The 13,013-nt window shown below is 42.5% G+C and overlaps 1 protein-coding gene across 1 annotated transcript; it reads right to left on the reverse strand.

Annotated features, from left to right (window-relative positions):
* Positions 1-11,055: 11,055 nt before the first annotated feature.
* On the reverse strand, positions 11,056-12,234 carry LOC121780098 (F-box protein CPR1-like). Its single transcript, XM_042177622.1, has one exon. It carries the CDS (start codon positions 12,232-12,234, stop codon positions 11,056-11,058), a length of 1,179 nt encoding a protein of 392 aa, XP_042033556.1.
* Positions 12,235-13,013: the final 779 nt, after the last annotated feature.

Consider the following 13,013-nt stretch of genomic DNA (forward strand, 5'->3'; position numbering starts at 1 on the left):
TGTTTGAAGTGAACTTTCTTTTATTAAATGTTTTCGGGTCAAGTATTCTTGTTCCCCCCTTTCTTCCCCGCTTCTTTATTCCTCCCCTAGTCGCGGTCCACCGTACTTCCTATCCTTAGGAAATGCGGGCGTGACAGAGTGGTATCAGAGCCTAGGTTTTCTTTCTGCTCTGGATCCAAGAGTCTTTTTCTGTTTTGATTAAGTTTTCAAAAGTGTCATTGGCTCAACATCCGACTCATCGCACTCAACCTGAAATGAGGTAATGAAAATTTTGAATTTTTGGAAAATATATGGAAGTGGAGGAAATTGTGATTTTGGGTTTTGAAAATGATTTTTTGGAAAGTTTAAGTAAATATTGATGCATGTGGAAGGGTACAAAGTGATGTGAAAAGTTGGAAATTATGAGAGTTATGAACTGTTTTTGTGTGTTGAATTTATATGAAAGCATGAAAGCATGTGGCTGATGTGTGATGCTATGATGACGTGAATGTTGATGTGAGCTTTTACGTGTGAATGTGTTGGCCTTTTGAATGATTGAACTTAGACGTGAGAGGTTTCACTAGTGCTTCTTGGACCTATAGTAGATAAGGACTTATGGCCTTTGAACACCAGCGGGCTTGGAATTAGAACAGCGATACGTCTGCATACACATATCTCTCTCTTCTTCGGTTATGCACCCTGTTTTTATATACGAGGCGATTGTTTCTGTTTTTCTATAGATGGCGCGTATGTTCCGAACCCCGCGACGGAGTGATCGTGATAGACTTAGGGCACAGAGGGTGCTCAGGGAGTATAGAGTGTACCGGAAGAAGGATCACATACCGTTGATTGAGTTCGTAGCGCACTTCGATACCCTCTGGAGGGCAGCTCAGGAGTTCGGAGTGACAGAGCATGACGGCATTGAGAAGCTAATAGAATTGCTCCCTGACAGCTGGAAGGAGTGGGCTGAAAGAACGGCGAGGAGGTACACGTGGCATGAGCCCGTTACCGATGACATGGTGGGCGACATGGCTGGCTTTCGGAAGGCCGTGTATTGTGCACTGGTAGACTCTCGCGAGGAGCAGCCCCCACAGGATGTGCAAGAGAGGATCGTGTATCAGGACAAGTACGTGAGTATGTACGAGGGTGAGCAAGGGTTTGAAGATAACTATGAGGAGGAAACCGAAGAGGATCCCGAGGAGGAACCCGAGGTGGCTCCGCAAGGGAATTCCGAGGAGGACGATGACGAAGACCCGGAGGAAGGGCCTATGGATGAGGATGATCGAGTCGTAGTCTAGAAATAGAATAGTTGATGTCTTTTTAGTTTTGTTTTTAGTACGATCTGCTCTTGGGAAACAACGTTTGACCTCCTTTCTTTTAATGAGAATTTGATTTTGATATATATCCTACGTGTTGCATCTTATACTACATGAAGATTTTATAAGAAAATTTTGAGAAAGTGGTAATTTTGGATGAGAATTGTAGTAACACTTTTTGGATATTGAATCAGAATGCCGCCAAGACGTGTACGCCAACCACGACAAGGACCCAACGTGGAGGCACCACCTCCACCACCACCTCCACCCCCGCCTCAGCAAGAAAGATTCATAGTTACGTTCTCCAGGCAGAATCCCCCTAAATTCGATGGACAGGGAGATCCCTCAAAAGCCGAAGAGTGGATACGCGGCCTCGAGCGTATTTTCAGGGTCATGGAGTGCACAGATAGGGAGCGCATTGCTTGCGCCACCTTTCAACTATCAGGTGATGCCGATTACTGGTGGGAGACTCGGCAAAGAACTATGAATCCTGCACGCTTGGAAGCGTTAACATGGGAGGAGTTTAAAATGGAGATTGATAACAAGTATGTCCCAAAGACGTACAGACGGGCCAAGGTGGTAGAATTCCACACGCTGAGCCAAGGCCGAATGACTGTAACTGAGTACGACCGAGCCCTCGCACAGATGGCACGATATGCGCCCGAGTTGATGGACACCGACGAGAAATGGGCGGTGAAGTTCCGGGCCGGGCTCAAGGATGAGATAAAGGCCGCATTGGCTTGTCGAGGAGAACTCTCCTACTCGGAGATCTTGACTTGTGCACTGGACGTGGAAGATGCACTCCCTAAACCAAAAGTGGTGGCGACAACAAACGCGACACCCCTACAAGCTCAGTCAGGTCATCAAGAGAAGAGGAGGTGGGATGGTGATCACACTCAGTATGGTGGCAAGAGGCCACAACACATGAAGAACCCACCCTACAATGGCAGGAGACAGAATACCTACCACCCGAGGGCAAGCTTTCCGCCGAGGAACCCTCAATGTGGAAGATGCTTCAAGTACCACACCGGAGAGTGTCGAGACCCTAGATGCTTCAGCTGTGGTGGAAGTGGCCATTACTTCCGAAGTTGCCCAAATAAGAACATGGGAACGGGGACGAGACAGAACCAGTTAGGCTTCCGTCCACCATCCCAGGCACTACCTGCACCTCAACCGCCACAACGCCGCCAAGGACTGCCGTCGCAAGCAAGAGCCTACGCCTTGAAGGGGAAGCAGCCGGCAAACGGGAAAGAAACCTTTGGGCAAGGAAACTTGACAGGTATGGGCACCCTTCTCAACATGCCTATAGTTGTCTTGTTTGATACGGGTGCATCGCATTCCTTTATATCAACTTCTTGTGTGGATACATTAGGATTACCTACTGTTAAGACCGAACCCACTATGAGTGTGACCTCACCGGTAGGCGGGACTATAGATATATCCCGATCTTGTGCGTGTGTGAACATTGGAATAGGTGAACTCAGTTTGTTGGCTCATAATTTACAAGTAATGACGATGGGTAGCGTAGACATAATCTTGGGTATGGATTGGTTAGCGGAGAACCACGTTACCCTTCATTGTAGAGAAAGGGAAATTTCGTTTGAAACCCCAGGAAAAGAGCCGACGAGGTTTTACGGAATCTCAATGAACCGACGCAAGTCCATTGTCTCCGCGCTGCAAGCCTCTACAATGATAAGGAAGGGATGTCCAGCGTACCTTGTTTATTTGAATGGGGAGGAGAAGAAAGACAGGAAGATAGAAGAGGTGGCGATAGTGAGTGAATATCCCGATGTCTTCCCCGATGCATTGCCGGGACCTCCACCCGACAGGCAAGTAGAATTCACGATCGATCTGGAGCCCGGATCGGCACCAATATCCAAGGCACCTTATAGGATGGCGCCAAAAGAGTTGGAGGAGCTTAAGGTGCAACTACAAGAGCTACTGGAATTGGGATTCATTAGACCTAGCGTGTCTCCATGGGGAGCATCAGTGTTGTTTGTGAAGAAGAAGGATGGAACGATGAGGATGTGCATCGACTATCGAGAGCTAAACAAACTGACGCTGAAGAACAAGTATCCACTACCAAGGATAGACGACTTGTTTGACCAACTTCGAGGGGCAGGAGTCTTCTCTAAGATGGACTTGAGGTCTGGGTACCATCAGCTGAGGGTTCGGCGAGAAGATGTACCCAAGACGGCTTTCCGAACAAGATATGGTCATTATGAGTTCGTTGTGATGCCTTTTGGACTGACGAACGCCCCGGCAGTGTTCATGGACCTTATGAACCGCGTGTTCCATCCATATTTGGATCGGTTTGTTCTAGTTTTCATCGATGATGTGCTCATTTACTCAAAGAACGCGGAGGAGCACAAAGAGCACCTGAGAACCGTCCTAGCAACTCTAAGGGACGAGAAACTATATGCCAAGTTCAGTAAATGCGAGTTTTGGCTCAAGGAAGTGAACTTTCTTGGACATATAGTAACCTCAGATGGAATTCGTGTAGACCCGGCCAAGGTGGAAGCTGTGCAGGAATGGAAGTCGCCTTCTACACAAAATGAAATTCGAAGCTTCTTAGGACTGGCGGGCTATTATCGGAGATTCATTGAGGGATTCTCGAAGATAGCAAGGCCAATGACACAACAACTGAAAAAGGGAGTCAAGATGTTTTGGACACCAGAATGTGAGGCGAGCTTTCAGTTGTTGAAGGAGAAATTGACCACCGCACCAATTTTAGCTGTGCCGGAGTCAGGGACTGACTATGCGGTGTATACAGATGCGTCGAAGGTGGGGCTTGGATGTGTGCTTATGCAGAAGGGGAAAGTGATTGCATATGCATCGAGACAATTGAAGCCCCATGAGCTGAACTATCCGACACATGACTTAGAACTGGCAGCCGTGGTACATGCACTGAAGATCTGGAGACATCATCTCTATGGAGTCCGTTGTGAGATATACACGGACCATAAGAGTCTAAAGTACTTCTTTGAGCAAAAGGAGTTGAACATGCGCCAGCGTAGGTGGCTCGAGTTGGTGAAGGACTACGATTGTGGTATAAATTACCATCCGGGAAAAGCAAACGTAGTGGCCGATGCTCTTAGTAGGAAGTCGCAATCTCAGCTGGCCACCTTTCTTACTATCGAGGAGAGTTTAGTCCAAGAGTTCAGTAAGATGCGGTTGGAAGTAGTGAGAATGCCCGAGACTGTGGAAGGAATAGTAGCCACGTTGGTGATGGAACCCGACTTAAGAGCCAGAATTGTGGAAGCTCAACGGCGGGATACGTTACTAGAAAAGATTCGCTCAGAAGTGAGGGCGGGTGAACTCGGAAACTTTCACGAGGCAGCGGATAATGGTCTCACATACAAGGGAAGGTTGTGTGTGCCTAAGGATGAAGGCCTGAGGATCGAAATCATGAGAGAAGCACATGAAACCCCATACGCTGCACACCCAGGAAGCACCAAGATGTATCAAGACTTGAAGAGGCAATTTTGGTGGAACGGTATGAAAAAGCATGTTGCAGCTTTTGTGGAGAGATGCCTAGCATGTCAACAAGTAAAGACGCTACACCAACGGCCCTATGGGAGATTGCAACCCCTTGAGATTCCAGAATGGAAGTGGGAACATATTGCAATGGACTTTGTGACAGGATTGCCAAAATCCCAGCGAGGAAACACTGTGATTTGGGTGATTATAGATCGCCTCACCAAATCTGCTCATTTTGTACCGGTTCGTGCTACCTATGGATCCAACCAGTTGGCTAAGATATATGTACGGGAGATTATACGCTTGCATGGAGTACCAGCGACAATTACATCCGATCGCGATGCCAAATTTACTTCTAGATTTTGGACGAGCCTGCAGCGCGAGTTGGGGACTAAGTTGAATTTTAGTACTGCCTTCCACCCACAAACCGATGGGCAGTCAGAGAGAACGATTCAAGCCTTAGAGGATATGCTGCGAGCCGTGGTGCTAGATCGAGGTTGGGGTTGGGAAGAAGTGTTGCCATTGGTTGAGTTCGCGTACAATAATAGTTACCAAGCGACTATCAAGATGGCTCCATATGAGGCATTGTATGGAAAGAAGTGTAGATCGCCACTTTATTGGGATGAAGTGGGTGAGAGAAGAATTCTCGGACCAGACTCTGTAGAAGAGATGATAGAGATTGTTCGACAAATCCGTGGGAGGATCAAGGAGGCGCAGGATCGACAGAAATCATACGCCGATGCTCGGAGGACCGATCTACAATTCGAATCTGGAGAGAAAGTTTTTCTGAAAGTTGCCCCTTCTAAAGGAATAACTCGATTTGGAGTGAAAGGAAAGCTGAGACCCCGATTTATCGGACCGTATGAGATTTTGGATAGAGTCGGCGCGGTAGCATACAGATTGGCCCTACCACCAAGCTTTGGGAAGGTGCACAATGTCTTCCATGTGTCACAATTGAGGAAGTATGTGTTTGACCCCGCACATATAGTTCACCAAGAAGAGATGATGGTCCTAAATCCCGACCTAAGTTATGAGGAGAAGCCTGAGGCTATTTTGGATCGAAGGGTGCAAGAATTGAGGAATAAATCAATCGTTTCGGTGAAAGTACGGTGGAGGAATCATGGAGTCGAAGAAGCAACGTGGGAATTAGAAGATAAGATGAGAGAGAAGTTTCCAGAGCTGTTTGAGTGATCTAGGCAAATTTCGAGACGAAATTTCTTTTATGGTGGGAGGAATGTAATATCTGAAAAAAAAATAATTAAATAAGTTTTTTTTACTCTTTTAATTAAGGTTTGAATTTTGTGAATATCTTGTTTAAGATATGGTTTGGTAATCTTAATTGTTTTATATTTTTGTATGTGATTATTTAGATTTTTATGGTTAATTGAAAAACAAAATAAAATCCTAATTAACAAATTATATCTCTCTCTCTCTCCCTCTCTCTCTCGGTTTCTCTCCCTCTCCCCACTACTTTCTCAACCTCTCCCCACTCCCACATAACCGATGCACTCCCTTTCTTTCCAATCTCTCCCTCACATCGGTTCCTCTCTTTCTCTCTCGCAATCGTTCTCAACATCACGGTAAGGTCTCCCTCTTTCTCCCCCTCGGTTCTCACTTTTCCCCGTTCACTCCCTCTCATCGATTTCTTGGATTCATCAAGGTGTTACTCTCTCTCGTACTGAATCGGAGTCGGAGAAGGGAAAGCTTTCGACCTTTATTTGAACTCTCCGGGAAAGGTAACCCAAGACCCTAACTCATGCTAATTTCGAAAACACATGCATATAGGACGTTTTGAGTTGTTTAGATGCTGTATAGGACTTGTGGTTATGTGTTGGTGTTGAGTATGTTTTTGGTTGTGACTGACAGTGGGTTCCGAACCCTTTTTGACGAATCAAATGATCTCCTTTTGGTACGAAATTTTAACTGTGTAAACTTTGGTGTGTCTTCTGTGTGGTGTGTAATTTTCAGCTTCATTGGACGTCGGATGATTTTATAATGATTTTTGTAAGTAAACTGCGCAGTTCTGCGAGATGTACGTTTCTGGGTGATGTGTTTTTGTGCAATGGGTGTGAATCTGGGTGTTTTGTTATTATGATGTATGTGGGTGTGTTTGGCCAAGGGATGGCTCGGAGGAATCAGCGTTTGGTTCGAGTGTTTTGTGTGTGTTGGCCGAGAGTTTTAGGGTTTGGCCTAGGGTGGTGTTGTGGAGAGTTTTGGAGGGTTGATCTCATGTTTTCGGGTGTGTTTTGGGATGTAGAATGTGTGTTGTGAATGTCGTATAAGGTTTGAGAATCGTTGGTTGGGGGAAAACTGGTGTGCACTTGATTGGGCCAGCGGCCGAGACGCCGAGCCAGATGCCGAGACATGTGCCGAGCCGGGCGGCCGAGACGGTCGGCCGAGGTGCCGAGCCAGGCGGCCGAGACGGTCGGCCGAGGTGCCGAGCCAGGCGGCCGAGACGGTCGGCCGAGGTGCCGAGCCAGGCCGAGATACCGAGCTTTTTCCGAACCTTTTCCGAGCCAAGTGAGCCGTTTGCACAAGGAGGGTTTACCGGGAGTGCGAGTGTTTTGGGTGTGTGTCGTGTGCGCGTCTTGGGTACATTGTATGCGTGTCGGGTGCGTGCGTGGTGTGTTCCGGACGTGTGATTTTGTGTGATTGGCTTATAAGATGTTGTTAAGTGTGTGTACGGGTAACGTGCTAGATGTTGAAGTCATCCACGTAGGAATCATGCATTGTCGTTTAAACCTCGTTTTTCCTGACTCTAATTATGATATTTATTTATCTTTCAAAAGGGTGATCTTTTACGAGGAAATTGTGGTTGAAGAAGGGAACTATTTTAAAAGCTAAGCAATTGAGGTGGGCTTTTCTACCCTACTATTTTGTGGGTTATCTTTAATACGGACGTTGTTCCGGAAATGTTTATGGAGATGAACTGTTTGTCTTGCCAACTGTTTTGTTTTGAAACCTATCTGAAGTGGTTTACCACATATGTTTAATCGAATTCGGGTCTGTTGGGCTGCGAACCCTCAGGCTAGTGTACACGAGATCGGGAGCCATCTGAGAGCAAGTTGGCCGGTCTAGTTGACCTGGGGTGTGGCCACGCCCCTTGTCACCCGTTGGATCAGATAGTGTATGATGGTGGGAATAAGGGTGGCAATATCTGAAAATGACTGCGCAGTCGAATTTATGAAATATGTTTTAGTGTACTTGGGTTATTTTCTTACACGTAAAACCCCAAGGTTACACTGATATGGCATGACAAACTATGATTTTGGCGTGTGTCCACTGAGTGCAATAAGTACTCAGCCCTGCATGTTGTTTTCTTAATGTGCAGGTTGAGCGACGATGGGGATGACGGATGTTGAGCAATTAAAGTCAAAATTGTGTTTTTACTTTGCCTTTTGGATGGTGTCGTGTCGTCATACCCGGCATTATCTATCTCTTGGTCTTTTCCGCTGCTTTGTAATCCGATACAATGTTTTCATTTAAACTCTGTTTACTTTAACTTTAGAAATGTCGCTACAGTACAATGTTTGAAGTGAACTTTCTTTTATTAAATGTTTTCGGGTCAAGTATTCTTGTTCCCCCTTCTTCCCCGCTTCTTTATTCCTCCCCTAGTCGCGGTCCACCGTACTTCCTATCCTTAGGAAATGCGGGCGTGACATGTTTCTCAAATTATTATGGTAATAATATGTTTTGTGAAACTAATGCTTTGGATTGGATCTTAAACTGTTGCAATTGGTGTTTGCATACTGTTAGATAAGTTTTGTAATACTTATTATTTTTAAATAATCAAGATATTCAATTTTGAATAAGATATAGAATATCCGATTTTATAAACATAACATAAATCTATAGTATTGAATTATATAAATAACAATAATACTCAATAAACTCATATTTTACAATAATAAAAGAAAAATATTGAGAAAAAAAAAACAGAAAATTTGACAGATAAATATTGAAAGCTATAAGAAACCCTAATCCATAGTCTCTTTGCCACATTCTTGTTCATCAAAACTCTGTCACCATTAATGGAGCAAGATTACTTCATAAATCTACCATCAGTGATCACCACCGACATCCTCTCACGTCTCCCTCTCCGAAGCCGAGCAATCATCAAGTGCGTTTGCAAAGCATGGCTCAATCTGCTCGAGTCCGATGATTTCGTCAAATCCCATCTTTCCAGAATCAAAACCCCACCCGTCCTAGTCTGCATAATATCAACCGAGTTTCACTCAACTCGGTGCACGATTTTCGAAATTAGGCAGAAGTTTCACAGCAACCAGGCATGAACCCGCGCTTCGTCAACCCGAAAATTAGGCAGAAGTTTCCAGAGAAGAAGATCCCCTTGATGCAGGAAAACGCAACCGGCCACTTTGCAAGGGGTTTTTTCTTTTTTTATTCTAGACTACACTTAACATTCCAAGTGTACTTGATTTTTTTTATTCCGCCTTTGGGAGAGACGCATGACCATCATGCGTCTCCTTTTAATGAAACGCATGACGGAGATGTCTCTTTTATAGAGACGCATGAGGGACATGCGTCGTTAAATTTTAATTTTAATTTTTTTTAAAGACGCATAAGCGTCATGCGTCTTTCACTTTTTTATTTTTATTTTTTATTTATTTATTTATTTTTTATTTTTAATAGTGTCTTTAACTTACATACATATAGGGATGCTTTTTAAAAGCGTCCCAAAATTAATTCACCGACACTCCCCGTATGCGTCCTTATTTTAATTTGACACGCCCACATATTTCCACCAAACCACCAACATTAGATTTTCTGAACCACTCTACTCCTACAACATCATCACATGATTCAACCCTTTTCAATTTCAATTCGAAATATTTATAAATAAATACACTTCAAATATACATACCATAGCATTTGTTCATCACGCTTACAACACTCCTCTCCCATCCAGATTCTTCGTCCACCATCAAAATAAATTTTTGCAAAATAATCAAATACCAATTCATAAATATGCCTTTGAAAAGTAAATAATCAATCAAGACTTTAATTGCTTACCACGCGCATCCTTGAAGAAGAATCTCCCATTGGAATAAATGTTTTAGAGGATATAAAGATAGTTGTTGTTCGTGGAATTAACTGTCTCATGCATTGCTATTTATAAAAGAGAAAAAAAGTATTTTAGAATTAGATTACATAGAAAATCTTCCGTCCAAAAGGAGACAGTTATGCGTCTTCTAATAAAATAAAAATAAAAATAAAAAATAAAAATAAAAAAGTGAAAGACGCATGACGCTTATGCGTCTTTAAAAAAATAAAGAAAAAAAATTAAAAATTTAACGCCGCATGTCCCTCATGCGTCTCTATGAAAGACGCATCTCTGTCATGCGTTTCATTAAAAGGAGACGCATGAGGGTCATGCGTCTCTCCCAAAAGCGGAATAAAAAAAAAAGTCCAGTACATTCGAGAAATGATAACTGCATTCTATAACAAAAAAAGAAAAAACCCCTCCCTCTACAAGTGATATCATGTTAACACGATTTATGTTACTATTATACATCCTTCTTACAATAGCCTGTCTTGAAACAACTCATAATGATAAGATCAAACATTAACACCATTTAATATTAAAAAAACATTTGACATGAACATACGATTCGATAGTGACAATGAAAAATCTAGATTAACAGTATGAACTAGAATGAGATTATAAAGAATCGCCAACAATAGTTCATTTTAGTTAAGTGCACTAAAATAAGTCCATTTCTATTTATAGATAGTATTCCACAATATATATAAACACGACGACGTGATAAGGCCAAACTCGAACGACACACGATAAGATAACATTAAAAACAAACATGGACACGATGTAGATTGACATTATCATTTAGAAAGATATCATAGAGAGCATCCCAAAATATATACGAGCTACACAGCCAAATCTGAACACCATACGATAAAGAAACTTTAGACACGAACATGACCAGATAACCACAAAACACAAATATAATACAAAATCCCATGAAAGGCTCTCCATATCAGAAGTAATTAACAAAATTAGCCACTAAATAATGCCATTTAAGGTACAATTTGGGGCTAATTGGTTCACTTTATTGCAAAATTGCAAGAGATATTTTAGGTGCAGTAGCGACAACAATATATTACATACAACATCCCAAATATATAGTGTGTATCGGGTCGATACGATAAGGCCAAACCCGAACAGTAAACGACGAAGAAGACTTATAACCCAAAAACTACACCACAAACAAACCTTCCACACAAATACACAAATGTAGACTAACTAAAATGAGAACACATTCTTAAATCTGAAATTCTTGAGTGAGAAAAGGCTAGGAGTGAAAACGAGGGTACTAACGTAATCCTTCGCAGCTGCATCCTTAAACATATCGACTTGTTGAACAATTCTTGTCTTGTTGGAGTAGTAGATGAGCCGTTTTTCGTCTAGCATCATCAAAACGTCGCCATCTTTAAAAAGTTTAATTGGTTTAACACACATATAATTCCAACCAAAACCAGAAGCCCGATCAAAATCAAAACCATTATTACTTATCTTGTACAGCATGGTCCAAGATTCCTCGACCTGGTATTCCTTCATCAACCAGATGACAATTTCTTCTTCCCATGTGTATGAATAACATAGGCAGTCCCTCAAAGCAGACAACTCCCCGGTTAGACAAGTATGTCCATTTACAGGAGGAGGTGGAGGAGGAGCAGAGAAGACGCTAAAACATTCGTTTTCAAGATCAAAACCACAAATCCGTATGGTATGAGGCGAATAATATACACCTGTCCAATGGAGGTTGCCATTACAAACAATGTGTGCAGCTGAATAGATTCCGAGACCAGAAGCAGCGCCGGCTTGAACGCGCTTCCATGTTCCTGTTCCGAGGGTGTATACATAATGAGTGTCAGTGTCCGCATTGATACAGACCACCTTATATTGCCCACTTATTTCGCTCACACCAAATCCAAAACAAAACACCGGATCAACATCATCATAATCATCATCATCATCAACAACAACAACATCCAAGATGCATTCCTCAGGGCCCCAGATCTCGATATATTGACGAGTGATCGGATTGCATATAAAAAGAGGAATTTCAGCAAACCCTAACTTTGAGTATAGAAGAAGCAAACCATTTGCAGCCATTGCTGCCAGTGGTTCTGAGTTTTCGTGAGGGATATCGAAATGTGTGAGCGGAATGTAGTGAAGATCGTGGATCTCTAGATCGTCTTCGTCTTCGTCTTCAATATCGAAAATTGAGCACCGAGTTGAGTCCATCTGCTGCAAGAGAACTAGGGCGGGTGGGGTTTTGAACTCGAAATCGTCGGAATCGATCAGATTGAGCCATCGTTTGCAAACGCACTTGCTTAATGCGATGCTTCGGATAGGGAGCCGCGAGAGGATGTCAGTGGTGATTTCAATTGGCATATTTCTGAAGAAATTACGCTCCATTTTAATGGAAGAAATGGAATGAGTACAGTGAAGAAGAATAAGTAGCAGCGGCGTTAATTTTGTGCTAAATACTGTAAGAATTAGGGCTTCTTCTGCTACAGTGAAATGGAGTCACGGATTTCGTCATTTATTATTTTTAGTTAATAAATAAATCTATTACTCCTTCGGTCACACTTTACGAGTCTCGGTTGAGTTCGGTCCGGGTTTTAAGAAATGTAAAGAAAAGTTGGTGAAAAAAGATAGTGGAATGTGAGTCTTACTTTTATATATTAGTTTTAGACTAAAGTCCCAAAATAATCCTTAACCTATTGCATTTTTTTTTTATTTTGGTCCAAAACATTATCTTTTGAATTATTCGGTCCCTTATATTTGAAATCGGATTACATTTGGTCCATTTTGGATGGTTCCGTCAAATTTTTTACGGTTTTAATTATCGGGTCATAAACCCGTCACTAATCCGTCACTAATTGGGAGAAACTGATCCGTCACTAAATCCGTAACTAGTCCGTCACAAATCCGTCACTAATTCTTTAAAATTGTTTTATCTCCTTATAAAATATTGTCTTTTGACAATATTCAAAACAATATTATTTCATCAAAATAATTATTTACTTTAGTGAAATTATATAGGTTAAAACGTAAAAGACGATATTTTAAATAAACAATTGGAATGGCTAAGTAAGATGAATATAGTATGATGAGGATTAGTGACGGATCAGTTTCTCCCAATTAGTGACGGATTTGTGACCTAGTAATTAGAACCGTAAAAAATTTGACGG

Source organism: Salvia splendens, chromosome 19 (assembly GCF_004379255.2).
Source record: "Salvia splendens isolate huo1 chromosome 19, SspV2, whole genome shotgun sequence".
NCBI lineage: Eukaryota > Viridiplantae > Streptophyta > Magnoliopsida > Lamiales > Lamiaceae > Salvia > Salvia splendens.

Coding starts and splice junctions, on each gene's coding strand:
- LOC121780098 (XM_042177622.1), bottom strand. CDS start 12,234: ATGGAGCGTAATTTCTTCAGAAATATGCCAATTGAAATCACCACTGAC.